The sequence below is a fragment of the Engystomops pustulosus genome, chromosome 5, assembly GCF_040894005.1.
Source record: "Engystomops pustulosus chromosome 5, aEngPut4.maternal, whole genome shotgun sequence".
Classification (NCBI taxonomy): domain Eukaryota; kingdom Metazoa; phylum Chordata; class Amphibia; order Anura; family Leptodactylidae; genus Engystomops; species Engystomops pustulosus.
In genome coordinates this window covers 170,827,162-170,845,728 of record NC_092415.1, presented here as the reverse complement: position 1 = coordinate 170,845,728, position 18,567 = coordinate 170,827,162, and the positions used below count along the sequence as shown (strand labels likewise).

Below are 18,567 nucleotides of genomic sequence, written 5' to 3'. Positions count from 1 at the left end.
TTCGCTCATATTAAAGCCATTTATATATTTTCTTTGTGTCTCCCAGGAGGCAAATAATGCAAATAATCCTAGGCTCCGCCTGAAGCACCAAGCACCGCCCCTGAGTGATCAGCAAACAAAATTTATCTTTTCAATATTCCTGAACACTGCTTAAGGAACATACAAAACATTCATGTTTACCATTCATTTGCATTTACTGGGTGCTTGTCCCTTTAATTTGGTCTTTACATCTTCTATGGTTTTGTCTCGTTCCACACACATCCCTCAGGAGAAATAGGCAGAAAACAACAACCCCTAAACTGCCCATATGAGGTCATTCTATGCAAGAGTCTAATTAAATAATTAAGAGCTTACATACAGGGAGGGGCTTGTGTTACATGTAATTACCTACAATTAGCATGTAGACTTTCAGCGGCTGTCATAAAGCTACAGAATACACATAATTACGGTATTTTGCTTCATCCTTAGTGACTTAATGCCTAGCTATGCTCTGCTTATTGTATATACTTGAGCACCGAGATCTCCTATTAGTACATGGATTCCAACAACATGTATAGCTACATAAGAATTATATCCCATACACAGACAGAAAGTGTGGAAAATACTGTACCTGAAGACCTCTGCGTTTCTGAAGGTTGAGCAGGGTCTAACGCCCAGTGCAGCTGACGCTGAAATTCAGGCCGATCTTCTGTATGGATCAGCTCAAAAACACTTTGGTGAATCACATCAGACTGGTAAAAAAAAAACAGAAAAAAAACCAAACACATTATTTTATAGTTTGTTCTCCAATCTAGACAGATAATGGGCAGTTGTCATACTGGACATAATGAGATCACTGCAGTGTATGGGGGCAAGAAGAGTTCACGTCAGATATGGAGTCAAGTGGGTCACATATGTACCAAGCCTTTGTTGTGCTACTAAATTTGGACCTGAGGAATGGAGGAAAATGTTCCAGAAACGCATAGTCCATCAACCAGAACCAGAACTGTTATGAGTTACATCCTACGTAGAGTCCTCTTGACAGCGCATTGAAATTATTATAATATCTGCCTCAACATCACTACCCTATGGTGGCTGTACAACCAGCAACCCAGCAACATGTCCAGGTAGATTTATCATGTGTCTCTTGGAGCAGAACTGTTCTAGTTGTCTATGGCAACCAATCAGAGCTCTGCTTTAATTTTTCCACACCTGTTTATAACACTAAAGCTGAGCTCTGGTTGGTTTCCATGGGCAACTAGAACACAATTTTACCTCAGAAACTTGATGATAAATCTCCCCCCATTATAGATATGACTCATTTACAAAACAAAAAAAAAAAAAAAAAAAAAAACAGCTATGCAGTTTCATAATATGGCAGCACAAAGTTGAGAGGGGTTTTACACAATTTTTGGCGTTTGTGTTGGGGGGTGGGGAAGGGGGGCGGCTAAGGCAAAGAAACTGCACTAATCTTGTCCATGGGCTGCCTGCACGAGGGACCTGCAGATCATAAATTAAGCTCTGATGCAATTCCAGAGAACTGCATCTTGGGAAGAAAAGAAACAAACAAAGTACAGGCAGTCCCCGGGTTACATACAAGATAGGGTCTATAGGTTTGTTCTTGTTCTTGGTGACAATTGGATTTTAAAAATGTTGGATTCTCATAAGAACCAGGAATAACAATAAAGCTTTATTACAGACACCTGTGATAACTGTTATAGCTGTTTATTGTAGCCTAAGGATAAAGTACAGTAAATCACCAACATCCAGAGGTCCGTTTGTAAGTCAGGTGTTCTTAAGTAGGGGACCACCTGTACAATCCTTTAAAAAGATGTTCTGCTGAAGTGTAGGTTACTGTTCATAGGGAGTGAATATAGTAGAAAAGAACATCAAACTCTACCTCGCTTGTAGACGGGGTTGAAATCCATGGTTCAAGCAAATGAATGATCTGGTACCAGATGTGGTCAAACTCAAGAGTTGCCATAGTCAATCCAAACCATGGCTGCCATGAGGAGGATCACATATATTACATACCTGGAACCAGGTACAGCCTCTCATCTGCTCCGTGTTCACTCATTGATGTTCCTACTTTCCACATAAAGTAACTGCTAGAAGCTATTCCCAATTTCAGTATTTTGGTGACACAATATTGCTGGATAGAAGATATTTGTGACTTTTGTTGTAGCCTGAGTGTTTACTACACTTCTAGCTTTTCAGACACAATCATATTCGGCACTAAAGTCAATATCGGTGGTTACTTGTTTACAATCTTCTTATGGTAGATTGCCAATACTTATACATACACTATTACTCCTTCTACTAAACCTTGTAGGTTTTTGTGAGAACAAAGACTTGCACAATCTGTACAAAAATGCCAATATATGGGGACACTTGCCGCTGTAATATAGTCCAATACATAGTGACGGCGGACTTTTCCTGTGCTCTTCTTTACTACTCAGTTATAAAAATTGTGCAATGTGGGGACCCCCGACACAACTGGAGGGAGTATCCAAAGGCATTTCGTATTCAAAAGGCATGTTGAATATAAAACTGCCCTGGGAATACTTACACATGTATAGATTAACTATAGTCAGGAAGTAAGAGTTCTCCCAACAGAGACTTTGCCAATCAAGGCAGTGCACATGTAGGACAACAACATCTTCTAGAGATAAAGGAAAGACCAATTCCCCATTGTCGTAAGTGGATTCTTTACCGTGATGGAAAACTCTACTACAGTCATGATGCTTGATGCCAAGTACAAGTTCATGAGGGGCATGAAAGGAAATAAATAAGAAGTTATGGAAACCGGATTTCTGGGACGCAGTGTTGGTCATGGAATTTAACTTGACAGCCCTATCCGAAAGCCAAGAAGGCATTTTCACTGACAACTATAGAGCTGGATTGGACTTGAAGTACCTTAGTATTTATTTAATCTCACGTACCATGTCAGGCTTCATGCACATGTTCACATGACCAGACGTGTGCCGTGAGCTGGAAGCCAGCTGGTATAAGAAGGGGCCGAGTGCTGCTCACCCCCACCCGTTTCCATAGGAAAGCTGAGCGGCTGCACCGTATTCCGGGCTGGTAAAGGACCTGCTCTTGGCTCAGACAAAGGTGTGGGGAGACAAATGACAAATGTGTGCTCACCGTGCCCATGTGCAAAGCATGTCTATGGCAGCAGTGAACTACCTGCCGTGTATAACATTTATAAAAATGTAAAAAAATAACAAAAAAAAGGTAAGCAAACAAAACAGCATTGCAATATAGCTTTTTCAGAAAGTTTTGCAACCATGGCTGGAAATAATTCACGGCACCATAGACTACTAATGTGCACATTCACACCGCGCTGCATGCCCCATGCCTCACCGAAGCGTGAACATGCAGGGAAGTCGCAAGACAAATTATCAAGAAGTAATTTCCTATGGATATCAATGGCGTGAGCACTGCTCAACTTCCAACGTGAAGTGGTCCACAAGCAATGGTACATGGCCCATTGCTTGCTACCCAAAAATTGCACAGTTGCTTGCATGAGACTTGAGCAACATTGTGGTAAAAAGGAATTTATGTAACATATTACATTTAAAAAAAAAAATAAAAAAAAAAAGCCTTTCTGGGTATACACTGCCCCCTATCCAAAGTGGAAAAATTCGATGCTGGACTTGTAGATGTTTGCCAATGAGATGAAATTCCCGTCTTCCCCGCTATAGCAGTATTACCTTTATATAAAGCAGCCATTCTGTACAGCCATTTTTCATTAGCAGTCGTGTTGTAAATAGCTCGTAACAAATCATGTGAAGCTCCACAAAACTGTCTCTCACAATGTGCGCCACATATCGCTGCATGTTTGGGGGCGTTTCATGTAGACATAACATATTATTAATATTGGAAGCTGCAAATGCAGAACACTGAGCAAACATATGGAACCAAGCGAGCACCGGCAGTGAACTTTTATTTGGTGGTTTATTTAGCGTGAGCTAATATTTGGACATAAAACTTTATTGGAAGCAGCTCAGTCTTGGGTTAACTTGAAAGGAGAAGACGGCAACATTAAAATAGAGCAAAAATGAACTTTACAGTAACAACCAGGGTGAGCCAACCTATCCTGTCCAAAGCCTAGATGAAATATTTTATTTCCAAATGGATAAATATTAACTAACAAAAGAGAATAGTTATAAGAAAAATTATTTTCTCTTTGATTGCCAATTTGCAAGACTTAAAAGGTTTTTTCCCCACAAAGGAAACTTAGGCCCTATCCACAGGATAGTCTCAGTGCGGAGACCCCCACAGATCATGAAAAGGAGGGGTTCGTTGAACTCCTCCTTGCTCCATCAGATTAATGGAGCAGACGGCTGTGCTTGACCACTCTGCTCCATTAATCTCTATGGAGCGGATGGGAATTGCCGAGCGTCGCGCTGACCGATCTCTGTCAGCTCCATAGAGATTAATGGAGCGGAACGGTCATGCTAAGCCATCTGCTCCATTAATTGATGATGATCCTACGGACCCCTTGTTTTTGCTTACGGTGGGGGTCTCAGCACCGAGACCCCCACTGATCAGCAAGTTAGGCCCTTTTTCCGGGATAGGTGAAACTGTGAATGGCTCATTAAATCAGTAACGGTTCCTGAAATTCTGAAATTTGGGCGTTATTTTCTGTTATGGGGTTTACTACCAGAAATAAATCAGGCATTTTGGGACGCAGCAATACTTAAAAGACATCTACCACCAGGATCAAGGATTGTATACCAGTCACGCTTACATGCAGATGTGTTACCCCTCTGGCAGGTTACACTATTTTTTTTAGCTTCTTTTGCCATTTTTTTTGACAGGGGACACGCTGCTCAAAACACCTATGCTGGCGGCATTTAAATGGTTGACAACCGTGATCGGTGCCAGCACCGTCCGTGGGAGTTAGTGACAGGTGTTTGCTGCATTATACAGCTAACACCCGGTGAGTATGAAGAGGTCTCAGCATGTAAGCCCTCTTCACATCAGGAGGTTCAGGAACTTCTAAATGTGGAAAGGGTTTAAACAACTATAAAAAGAGGATGTGAAAAAATGGGGAGGAAATAGCAAAAAGTAAAATAACCCATTTTCACCTATCAAGTGACCCTAGTCTCCAGCACTGCTGCTCCCATCACACACTACACTATTCATTCAGGGATTGGCTGCAGCAGTTACTGTTACAGTGGAAACCAGAGGAGCAGGAATGGAGCAATGGCACCTAAACAAAGGTGGTTGTTATATCATGGTTATACAGGTAGTCGTCAACTTAAGGTCACTTGAATTACAGACTCCTAGTTACAGTCAGACCTCTCTGCCCACTGTGACCTCTGGTGAAGCTTTCTGGATGCTGGTTATTTACTGAACTTTAGTCCAAAACTGCAATGAATAACTATCTTGTCCGCTTTATTGTCAATCCTTATTCTTATGGCAAAACTATTTTATGAAAATCTACCTGTAATAGAGGACAAAAATTTTTTGTCTTATCCTGTACTCAGGGAACTGCTTGTATATAATATTTTCTGCCCTCTTACAACAATAAAAAAATGTATGTATTTATTGGTGGGCAATAATCGTCTTTGCAGTGTAATAGTACACTGTATCAGACTAAAGTCAAGGAAATATCATTCGTGTTCGAATTTTTGATTTTTTTAAAATTTAACTTGCTTCCAACCTAGTGCTCACAGCAAGTAGTGCTCCTCACATAGTATAAACATCTGAATCCCTATAGCTCTTCTGAAACCGCTTTTATATAATAGAAACAAAACCTCGAAAAAAATCTGTTTGACTTGGCTCGTGAAAGCTTCGTCTGTGCCAGCTGATACTGAGGAAATACCAAAGCAATCAAAGTCATAGTATTTAATTAGAACTTTACACGCAACTTTTTTCAAGGCTTGGACCTTGCAGCCGGAAGAGTAACTGGGCAGGGAGCATTTTTAACCCCGTCTTCCCAGATCTGCAAACACAGCAGAGGAAATACTAAAAATAGGACAGAATTGGTGGATTTTTCAAGATGTGAACCCTGCTCTCACAGGCGTGTAGAATGAAATTTTCGCATTGTAGATTATATCATAATAACTTTAATGAACAATCCCTTTCTATATGGTCTAAGAGGGTGATGCAAGGAAACGGGAATTTCAATGGTGAGCACTGAATAACAATTTTGTAAATAAAAAGCCATAGAAACATGACCATAAGGATGTGGTCACACATGGTCGCATTTCCAAATGCAGTGCAAGTGCCCCAGGGCGGGCCTCAGCCCAATTGCTTAGGAATTTCCATGGAAATGCACACAATCAGTAACCAGCACCCAGTGTCTAGCCTGTCATCAGGAAAAAAAAATTCTGGCTCCCCAATGTCCCATAGAGAATAGTGTACACAGTGAGAGTTTTTTATAATAAACCTGCCTCTTTCAAAAGAAAAGTTTACCTTTCTGTATGCAGAACTGTGTCCCTAGTCCGATGGGAAGGTGAACAGTAGACCTTCCATTTTTAAGTCTCTATTATACTATCCTAACACACAGTGTATTGGAAAACCCCGATTCAGGTGTGAACCGAGTGCAAGTCACATGGCAGGATTCAACAGGATATAAAATATACATGGGGAAAAACTGAGACTAAACTTTTAAAATGTACACAAACCTGATTATAATGTAGTACATTCAATGTAATCTAAAACAAATATTTAGATGTTCTGATATCTTATGTAAAACTACTCAACTATCTGTACCTGGAAGTCTAAGGCAAAATTATCTGTGATAAATAAGACGCAAATGTGTTAGTGTTAAAACAAAAAATAAATAAAACGTCAGCTTTTCCCATTAGTACTTATTCTATAGTTAAAGGACACATACTTGCTGAAATCCAAGGTAATCTTGAATGGTGGATGATGCATAAAAGACAAGTCCATCTGAGGCCACCACCAACACAAATCCATTAAGCGCCTGCAAGAGAAAGATGAAATACAGTAAAATCACATTTACTACAAGTCATACAGCAGTGTTAGTAATTAAAAACACAAAATAAAGCACAGTTTAATATAGTATTTTTTATTATTGCTAAACAAAAAAATTCTATCAAAATCTCCTTGGAACCAAATCAAATGCTCCCAAACTGTAGCATACCTTCAATAACCAAATTTTTGGAACTCTAAAAAGACAAACCCCAAATGTAGTCATACAAAGAAAAAAAAAAATTGGACACCCACATTAAAAATCCCACGAACACATACAGATCTGCTACATTCATTCACTCCCACATAGATCTGCTTCCACCCAATCACTCAAGGTGTCCCCTTGGCCAATCACAGCTATGGCTAGTAGGTAGGGGTGTTGATTTGCTGGATTGGCTGATCAGCGGTCAATCCGACAATATGTCTTGGCCGCACGGGGCTCACCGAAACAGGAAGTTCGGGTCAGCTCACCTCTAGTTTTTAAGTATGTTTTGGGCTTCAATTCTAGAAATCACACCTGTTTCCCCCTAACAGTTCTACTTTTGGATATCTGGCAATGCCACCCTACAAATTACACAATGTTCAAACTAGTCGTCTCTCTCTATAATGCATTAAAAAAAATTTTTGGAAGAGGCTCTCCGACATTAATAAAAACTTTACTTGTGGGCGGGGAGGGTCTGTGAAATAGTAAACTTATACTTACCTGCCGTGGCACCCCGGTCTCCTGTGTCGTTGTCTGTTGCTGCCATGCCCGTTTGTTTACAGGTACACAACACCTCTGCCCCAACAACTTCCGGCAGCCTGGCATGCCCACCTGTTCCCTGTCCCAGCGCTGTAGCAGGTGCTGAAACAGGAGAAGGGTGGGCGTGTGCCAGGCTGGCAGAAGCCGTCATGGTGGAGATGCCGTGCGCCTGTAACGAAATGGCAAAACATTTCAGACACCACGGAAAAATGTTTTATTTGTTCAAATGATGAATGCTCATTGGTCCCAAATATAGAGACAGATTTTGAGATATAATATAGATAGATATGTAAGATATGATATCATGATATGATATTAATGGCAGGGCCACAAAAATGAAAGAATATACAGCATGTATACTTTTTATAGCATGTATACTTATGTTTAAAAATTGACATTTTTCAATGTGAAGTCTGAATACAGGCAGTCCCCGGGTTACGTACAAAATTTTACAGGTTTGTTCTTAAAGGAAACCTACCATTTCAAATGGTAGGTTTAAGCTGTAAACACCGAGCACCAGCTCAGGGTGAGCTGGTGCCGGTGCTTAGTTTCGTTAGTGTTAAAACCGCGGTATCGCGGTTTTAACACTTTTTAAACTTTATAGCAGAAGCCGCTTCGGCGCGCACGCAATCGTGCGCACGCAGCGCCGAAGCAGTTTATGCTATAAAGTTTAAAAAGTGTTAAAACCGCGATACCGCGGTTTTAACACTAACGAAACTAAGCACCGGCACCAGCTCACCCTGAGCTGGTGCTCGGTGTTTACAGCTTAAACCTACCATTTGAAATGGTAGGTTTCCTTTAAGTTGAATTTGTATGTAACTCGGAACTCTATACTGTATAATTATAACCCCAGGCAAAAAATTTTTTGGTCTCTGTGACAATTGGGTTTTAAAAATGTTGGGTTGTAATAAGAATCAATATTAACACGAAAGCTTCATTACAGACACCTGTGATAACTGTTATAGCTGTTTATTTTAACCTGGGACTAAAGTACAGTAAATTACCAAAATCCAGAGGTCCGTTTGTAACTAGGGGTTATCTGTAAGCCAGGTGCTCTTAAGTAGGGGACGGCCTGTATTGGGTAAAGTGATCACAGCAAAGTAATTTGCTTAAAAAGTGAAACCCTGATTTGGACAGGACCGCCTCTCAGCAAGTTTGCAGACAAAACGGCTCCTTTACTGATAAGTCACGGAAAGTGCATTTATCTACTCGTACAATCAACACGGCCTATGCCTCGTTGATAACAAACAAAACATGCAAAAATTGGCAGCACACCGAGCTGTACAGATCAACTTCCAGTAAAAGGAATTAACAAAAGCCAAAATAAATGAAGCCGTTTCATGATCCAATTTCTTCTTCATACAAAAGCAGAAAACATAATCTACAATTAGTCTGTAAATGGGTGTACATTGTGTACAACAACAAATATGGGAATCGCTGTTACGTCTTTCAGATGCCGAAACAAGAAGGCAAAAAGAAAATGAAAGAATAAAGGACTTAATACATTTTCTCCTTCAATTTCAAAAACATTCAAGCAAATCTGACAGATTAGGTTTAAAGCCATTGGTAGCCTACTTACCCTACTTCAACAAGATGGCAACGAGTGCAGAAAACTTTTTGTAAAGTAATGTGAATCGGAGTCTGTATGTGGTGAATTAGATTAATCGTCATTATGATAACTGGTTACTGCGCAATGGGAAGGGCGAACCATTCTTTGAATCAATTTTGAAACTTAACTACTTAATGGACTTGATTCTGTATGTAGGGCCGGGTGATGAGGCTAAAATGCTTTTTGCCATGATGCCCCCCATCTTAAAAAAAGAAAAAGTGCATAAAACATTGATATCTCTGGTTAAAAGTTAAATATACCAAGACATGTTTCAGGTTTTTCTGTTGTATTGTACATATATTCCATGGGTAGACGAGTGTTTATCGTCCTCCAGCTTCTAGCTCTTGTAGCCTGGCCTTCTGGACGAAAAGCCTATGATGTCCCTGCTCTGACTGCTGAAATGACCCATTGGCCCAGCTGGAAGTCAACACCATGTCAGAGGTCTAAACCCTGAAAATGGGAGACATGGGGTAAGAAAGTAGATTTCATTTTATCCCATGACCCCCATCCAGCCACCTAGAAGTGATCATTAAAATGGTCTCAGGTTCTTCCGATGTACGATATTTTTCAGACTAGAAGACACATCTTACTATAAAGATGCACCCCAGATTTAGTCATCCAAAAAGAAGGAAAAATATACATGACACCAATTCAAAATTCATTGGTGGTCAAACACAAGCACAATTCTGCTACATAGATATGCTCAAAATACAGTCCTGCTACATCCATCCCCTCACACACATGCAGCCCTGCTACACACATTGGGGCACATTTCCTTACCCGTCCCGATCCCCGCTGTGCATTTTCCGATTAGGATTTGGGTCTGCCGCGATTCCCTAAGGTCACGCGTCCAATTTCCTGCATCCATCGCTTCCCCGCTGAGGTCCGCCGGAGTTCACCTTCTTCTTCTTGGTGCATGTAAGTGCTTGATCTTGCGACACAATTTCGTTTTTAAATTCCGCAGTTTGTCCGAATCAGTCGATTTGTGTCACATGCAAGCCGGCACCGATGCGCCACAATCCGATCGCGTGAACCAAAAACCGGGGCCAATTCGGGGCAAAAAGGAACTATTCGGGAAACCCGGGAGAATTGCGGTCCGCGGACCCTTCGTAAATGTGGCCCATTCTCTCACACATCACTGCTACAATCATAAGCAGCTCTGCTATATCCATTATCTGACAAGAACAATCATCACTACTACAAAGACATACACACACACACACAATGATGGAGGACACTTGTGGTCAGTCCCACACTTCTGAAATCGCTCCTGGTGCTGTAGTATTTCTCATGCTGGGACTCTGGGAGAGGGAGAAAGCAGTGCGGAGGCTCTGCCCTCTATGGGATTGTAAGAGATTCTCCCAATATCCAGTACAGAAGATTGGAGGGTCTTGCAGTGCTGGGATTTTGTACTATAAAACAGGCACTTTTTAATAAGACTTTTTTTTAAAAAAAGTGCATCAATACATACATCTCTGGGTATAGTATAGGCCTAATTTAGATTTCTACACAATGTGAGCCATTACCGAATATCAAACACCCCTCCCCCCAGCCCCCATACAATTTCAGTTAAAAGGGTTGTCCAAGAGCATAAAAAAGAAACCTATTGGCCGAGAGGGGACTGGTTAAAAAAAATAAACATTTACTTTTACCTTCACGGTCCCTCCTGGTGTCCCGCCCTTTAACATATGCCATAAACAATGGACATTTCCAGCACTGCCAATCTATTAGTTAGGGAGAAGGATGTGGATCACTGCAGCTTTAAGCTCATTAAGTGGAACCTTCATGCACGGGAAAAAGGACTCCAAGTGCAACAAATGTTCACGCCTTATTAACTGTGTCCAACATGTTTTTCATCAATTAAGAATACAGTCACTTCATAACTAAATATCCATGGAGCCAAGTTAAAGCGACACATTCCTTAAATTACTAGAGAAGAACAACAGATGCTCAAGATTGCAGCAAACAGTTAATGCAGTTCTGTGGGAAAAGACCCATCAAACATCCTTATATCATGGATACTTAAACGGGTATTCCTAGAAGACAAGATTCTTAAATGCACTCAGGATAAAAATCAACACATTCTCAAATTCACGGTTAACAAAAATGCAGCACTTCACAGATATAATTCCAACCTGTATCAATCCTGGTGTATACAATTTCGTTTGCCCCAGGATCTGACCATAAATCTTCTGATTATGGTCAGGCAGGGCAGATTCCTCTAATGAATAGCTTCTGCTGTCTATATTATAAAAGGCTAAAAAAAATTTTTTGACCTGATAAATGACCAAGACTAAAACTGGAGCTCACACAGACAACTTCCTGCCAGCAAGCAGCCACATGCAGAGACTTACTCTACAAGCCACAGATAAGATAAAGTCTTTATCCGGTAGAGGGGGGGGAGGGGCACTCGGTTTGTTATAGCTCAGAGCTAGCAGAGCTGTGAGTGTCATTGTGTGTTATATTCATCTCATGGATCTCCTCGTCTCATCTCTGATCAGTGTCATCTTTCTTTTTCTATTTGTCAGATACTAGTGAATGTTCAGAAGCTAAATAAAAGGGTAGATAAACCTTGTAACCTCATAATCTAAACACATTGTCAGCACACAGCATCTAATAGCACAGAGGGATCATAAGGTCACCTAAATAACATTGATGGTTATGTTATTTAGAATGGTTTCCCCTAAATCCCTTCCTGGTCCAATCCCTTCCCTTCCTTGGTTGAACTTGATGGACATGTCTTCTTTATTATAATAATAATAATTCTTTATAATAATAATTCTTTATTTATATAACGCACACAGATTATGCAGCGCTGCACAAAGTATGTCAAATTGGTCCCAGTCCCCATGGGGCTCACAATCTATCAACCTTACAGTATGTTTTTGAGTGTGGGAGGAAACCGGAGTACCCGGAGGAAACCCACGCAAACACGGAGAGAACATACAAACTCTTTGCAGATGTTGACCTGGGAGGGATTCGAACCCAGGACCCCAGTGCTGCAAGGCAGAAGTGCTACTCACTCAGCCACCATGCCGCCCATAACTGTATGAACTATGATGCTATGTCTCTGCTTAGAGAGTCCACGCCCACACTCTGGAATTTTACACTGACCATCACTAAGTGATATGAGTTAAAACAGCAATAAAACAAAGTAAAATTGGAAAGCAAGAAAGTTAAAAATGATCTTTGCTGTGTCACTAGGGTATTTGAATGTGAGAACTTTCTTTCACCAGCACACCCCTTTAGGTTCCAAAGGTGACATTTCTGCCCTACACACACAAATTGAAATACATTTCTGATCTGTAAAGTTCGTCCAGCACCAATCGCTGGTGTTAGCAGTGGATATTTGCTGTATGATGCAGTCAACACCATCTATATTTGAAGAGGGCCAAATTCCTTTAGCCCACTCCATACACCACTTGCAGCAAGCCGCAGCAATAAGACACAATATACCTTATTGCATAGTATGTCCAATGGCCGTAAGGGTTTAACTACTGACTACTGTAACTCCCTACTAATTTGTCTTTCACTCACTAAAACTATCTCCTCTACAATCTATTCTGAATGCAACAGCCAGACTGGTCTATCAGACCAAACACAACACGGATGCCTCCAGTTTGTACCCAACCTGCAAAGTTTCAAACGTGATCTTAAAACCCATCTCTTTTGGCAGTCCAATCCAACTGGCTAACTGCATGGAATGTCAACTACTAATCTATCCTATGTCCTCCTCCCGTCAGTTATACGGCAAACACCAGATACATCAGGCGCTGGGACGTGGGAATGGGTCCCTGTAAATAAAAAAGGGGCATGGGACACTGGGAGGGAGTGATTAAAAGAGTACAGGTTTATTTTTTAAGCAGTCACTGCCCAGCCACATATATGTATGGGGCAACCCCCTTAAAAAACTTAAAAATGATGAACCAGCCGATTGGCACAGGATTGAACTTCAAGCCATGTACGCTACACAATGAAAGTCGGACATACACTGCCCATTCTTTGAACAGGTGCAAAGCGTATTAATGGATCGGTGCCCATGGCTCTACACTTTAGAGACCAATGTATTGAGCAGAGCATGTTCTGGTCTTCACTGTTTTTCAAGCATTACCAAGATTAACCTTTGATCTATGAAAAACGGATGCCAGACTGATTTAAATGGGTGCAACATTCATGTACAGGTGACCTAAGATTCTTGACTGATCTCCCCACTTACACACAGCGATTGACAGATGTGTAACCTGATACAGACCTGTCAATCACTGCGTGTGGGTGGGGTAGTCAGGACTTACTGTCAGACAAAGGAGTCCTTCTAGGTTTTTCCCAGTTCACACTGAAATAGACCAGACTATTTTAGTTGTGAATATATAAGAATATTTGCCTGCTCCAATCAGTAATATTTACCGACTGAAATAGGCAGCAAGGAATAGACATCTTGTAAACACAGTCTCCATCCAGAACCTCTTTAGAACATCGAGGTGTCTATGACAAGCAGACTACATAACGACCATGAAACTTATGATCTAGATTGTTATTTCCCATAAAGTTTAGCAAAACTCCCCAACCACCATTTACAGAGCAGCAATCTTCTCCATTTGATACTTGCCCGGGGTAAATAACTCTCTTCCATATGCCAATTTACTCTCAATAAGCTGCTTAGTCTAACCACTTCCATGAAGAATTCATTAGCGAAGAGAGTTAAAATTAATGTGCGTTTCGTCAAGGAAAAAACGTAAAATGGCAATTTCCTTAATTACTTCAAAAGCTTTCATACAGTGCGACCATACAGAGAACATCCACACTAGTACGGGGGCTTCAAGAACTTCATAAAAAGGAAGCCCCAAAGCCTTTGATGTGGCCATCACAACAAAATGTACCCATAATCCCATAGATTTTAATGACATACAAGTCATAATAGTTATAACATGGACCAGAGTAGCTCCTTCACAATGTCTAAAGGGATTCACACAATCCATTGTTCCGCTCTTAATTTCTTTTATGACAACTAGAAGCCTAGACCATTAAGGGAAAAACAACACGACTTAAAGGAAACCTACCACTTGAAGTGGCAGGTTTCCGATGGAAATACCGGGCACCAGCTCAGGGTGAGCTGGTGCCGGAGCTTATTTTAGTTAGTGTTTTAAACCGCGGTATCGCGGTTTAAAACACTTTTTAAACGTTATAGCCGGCGCAGGCAGGTACGCGCTCGGCGCTTACCGTGCGCGCGGCTACATAGGAAGTGAATGAGAGCCGCGTGCACGCTAAGCACCGAGCGCGTACCTCCCTGCGCCGGCTACAACGTTTAAAAAGTGTTTTAAACCGCGATACCGCGGTTTAAAACACTAACTAAAATAAGCTCCGGCACCAGCTCACCCTGAGCTGGTGCCCGGTATTTCCATCGGAAACCTGCCACTACAAGTGGTAGGTTTCCTTTAAGCAAAGTTTGCTCAGGAAGTAATAATATGGCATAGAACATGTGTACTCATTAAAATATCTATCTCTTCGTCCTCACTGGTTTAAAGTATACAAGTCTATCCATATTTAGAGTGAAAAGATATTGATCTGAAAAAATTGTAGTTAGGGAGGGGAAGGCAATGCCATCACATTGTAGGCTTTGTGTATTTATATATCTGGCTGATAGTTATTGACAATAAACTGACTGGTTCCTATTAAGGAGATACAAGTCGGATAGTTGAATTATACACAAAAGACAAAGACAACTGAATCCTTCAAAAATTCCAAACCGCAGTTGAATAGGTTGAAATAAACCAGTCTTTAAAGGGTTTCTTCAGTAAGACATTAACTTTTAAGTGAATGACTGCTCTGCATACCTGTAACAGAAGTTCTCCTTCCAGTAAATGCAAATCTCCCATTTTAACAGTCCTTCGATTGTCACCGATTCCATTGCCATCTTTCCTGCTTTGTAGTGCAACTGTAAAAGGAAAAAAAACAAAACACAGTTAACAATATGCTCAAGTCCAAAACTAACTAGAGAAAGTGGTCCCAGACTCAAAATCCGGCCCAAGCTAGGGTCTAGTGCAAAAACACTCAAATAACTTAAAGGGAATCAGTCATCAGTTTTGACTATAATAAACAGCGGACAGTTTAAGGTATTGGCCCTGGAGAGGTGTGTAACCATACCTAGAACAGAAAGTACGAGGGCGGTTCAATAAGTGCCCGTGTTTGACGACAGAGGGCGTTCCTGAGGGAAGTTGGTGTTATCATCGTGTGCTGCCATCTATCAAAATGGCAGACTGATTGATAGGTTGGTTTGGATTTGGCAGCCATTTGAGTAAGATGGTTTTGTGATTTTTGTTAAGATGGAAAAACAGAAGTATTGTTCGGCAATTCGCTTTTTGTTTTTGGATGGGGGAAAAATGCGAGGAGATAAAAGCAAAGTCGGATGCTGTTTATGGAGACACTTCGCCATCTATGTCCACAGTTAGATAATGGTTCAACTAATTTCAACGTGGGCGAACATCCATTTTTCAGGAGGAGTGACCAAGACGCCCGGCAGACGTGGTTACCATGGAAATCATTCAAAAAGTCCACAACATGATACTCAAAAGTGCGCAAAGTGGCAGAGGCCGTAGGTTTGTTGATCGAAACGGCAATTAATATTTTACATAAGTTGGCAGAGAAAAAACAAGCGGATGTGACTGTTAACTTTGAAGCAGTGTTTGGAGCAATTTAAGCGAGATCCGAAGGAGTTATTACGTCAAATTGTCACAGTTAAGAAACCTGGATTCATCATTACACACCAGAAACTAAGCAACAATAAAAACAACGGATTTCTCCCGGTAAATCTGCTCCAAAGAAGGTGAAAACGGTCCTATCGGCCGGAAAGGTCATGGCGACGATTTTTTGGGATGCAAACTCCGTCATCCTCGTAGATTTTTTAGAAAAACAAAGAACGATCACTGGACAATACTACAGTGAGTTATTGGACCGCATTGACAAAAAATTGAAGGAGACACAGCCGCATTTGGCGAAAACGATAACGCACATTGTCGACGCCAATCTGCATGAATTGCGTTATGAATTGCTATTCACCTTATATGGCTTCCTGCGACTTTTTCTTGTTCCCTAACATGAAGAAATGGCTCGCAGAAAATTTTTTTTTTAAGTTCAAACGAGGAAGTCATTGCCTAGACAAATGAGTATTTTGGAGCGTTCGACAAATCCTATTTTTAGGAGGGGTTAAAAAAAAAATGGCAGGAATGTTGGGAGAAGTGTATCTTTCTAAAATGGGACTATGTTAGAAATTAAGACATCATTTTTTTAAAAAAATTTTTCAACAGGGGTATTTATTGAACCGCCCTCGTAAGTACGGATAAACATAAAAATTAATAATTTGCTTTCTTTCTGGCAAGTAATTAACAAAAGGCACAGTATGAAAGAAAAATATATAAAAAGTAAAAAATAATAAACTCTTCCACTTTTAATCAAAAATTTTCCAAGTCTCTCTTCCCTTTCAGTTCGAAGGCAACTATTTGGTTAAACAAGAACCTCATGAAGATACTAACTACTACTCTGTCTTCATGTTTGGCAGAACAAGCAAACAAACAATAATAGGCACTATACAAGTCCATGTCATGAGTCACCCAAAGGTAGATCTTCAGCTTGCTAAACATTGTGGTGTGGGAAGGTTTCATAATCAGAAGATCACATCAACCTAGCCAAAGAACGTTACGTCACATCCAGAGAATAATGTACAAGCTTATTATTGTATAGATGTTTTGAAGGAACACGACTAAAAGTTGGAGAACATTACATATTTTGAATAGAAGTCCTTAGAATTTGGGAACTTGGTAATAGTCACAGTCAAGATATAGTTATGTAATTTACAAATGAGTTTGGCTCCTAAAAGAAACATTCTGCTTTATAGGCGATAGATGAAGATGAACACGGGGTCTACAATGGGTTTATCGTAACCCAAACCCTCCCTAAAGTTATTCTGCCAACTGACCTTGTCATATGAAGGAAGTCACTTCACAGACTATTTATAAGACAGTGAAAAGCTTTTTGTAAAAGTGAAAACTGGTGTAAAGTGCAGAACGTACAAAACAGGCAGACCACCAGTGTAAAATAAAGCAAAAAAGGTGCGAAGGCCATTTTCAGCTACAATTTAAAAAAAAAAAAAAAAATATTGAGCAATTTAAATAAAACAAAACAACTATAACCTTTACCAAACGTGCAGTACTTAGACAAGAAGTTTATTCTTAATGGTATTTAGCTACACAGAGAAATTATTTTGATATTTATCGAAAAACAGAAATTAAAACACCATACTAAAAGAATCCATAAATCAAAAGGCAAATTTATTGAGATTCTGCTATACCGCAACACCGGAAGTAGATTTGGTATACTAGGCTCTCACGTTGAGTATGGATCTCTCTACCTCTTATTCTTTTAAGAGGTGCAAGAACAGTCAGATATCATAAAACTTTGCATCATTGCAAAACCTGTACTAAACTAATTTAAACATTGTAACTCAATGTACAATTAAAAAAAGTAATCAGAAAAATCTATATATTAAATAAAACATTTTCACATACCCGGTACACAATGGGTAAGTTTTGTCCTTATGTGATAATATATATAAAAAAAATATTCAGTACAGCTCTAAAAAAAAAAAAAATAGTACTGTGGGGTTTCATATAGGTACTAGTGTCACAAAGAACATATTAGCCCATGTTTTCACATTGCTTTGGGGGCTCCGATGGAAGTCTGTGTCCAAGACTCCACCACAACATTGTCCAATTAAACCATAACCGCTTGAATGGAGGTCCAACAGTCTCTACCTTAGTCAAAGAATCTTAAAGGGAACCAGTCAAATGTCCACAAATACATCTAGTGACAGGTTCCTGTAGAGCCTTACTGACTGACAGCCTTCTTTTAGGAAAAAGTAGTTTCCCCTCACGTCCCCAAAAATAAACTTTATGTTATATTACCTGGAATCAGAGGGGCATGTCCTCCTCATCCAACCCCTCCCATCTACTCCTCCCCCATGTCCCATGCCTCTCCTCAACATGCCATATGAGCAGGGAGGGGTCACCCAAGGTCCTTTACCTAGTTACGTTTGCAATGTTTACCCAATGTATGTATCTGATCACTGCATGCCTCCATAGTCTTATACTTCTCCCTATGCCACCACCTAGCAGTGAGACCTGTCAATTAGGAACAGGGACACCGTTACTATCATTGAACTCAAATCAGGTGAGTGGCATATAATTTTACAAACTGATTTTTGTAACTTTGCAGCGTGGGAAGGAACCAATTATGG

General features: G+C 40.4%; 1 protein-coding gene across 3 annotated transcripts in view; it reads right to left on the bottom strand.

The window, feature by feature from the left end:
• The window catches only part of AHR (aryl hydrocarbon receptor), a 77,389-nt gene that overhangs the window by 16,611 nt on the left and 42,211 nt on the right, over nt 1-18,567 (bottom strand). For all 3 annotated transcript variants that reach the window (XM_072153796.1, XM_072153795.1, XM_072153797.1), the window contains exons 3-5: nt 15,113-15,213; nt 6,833-6,922; nt 611-731 (exon numbers count right to left, since the gene is read on the bottom strand). In XM_072153796.1, the coding sequence (XP_072009897.1) occupies nt 611-731; nt 6,833-6,922; nt 15,113-15,213 (312 nt within the window). The remainder of the gene's footprint in view (nt 1-610; nt 732-6,832; nt 6,923-15,112; nt 15,214-18,567) is intronic.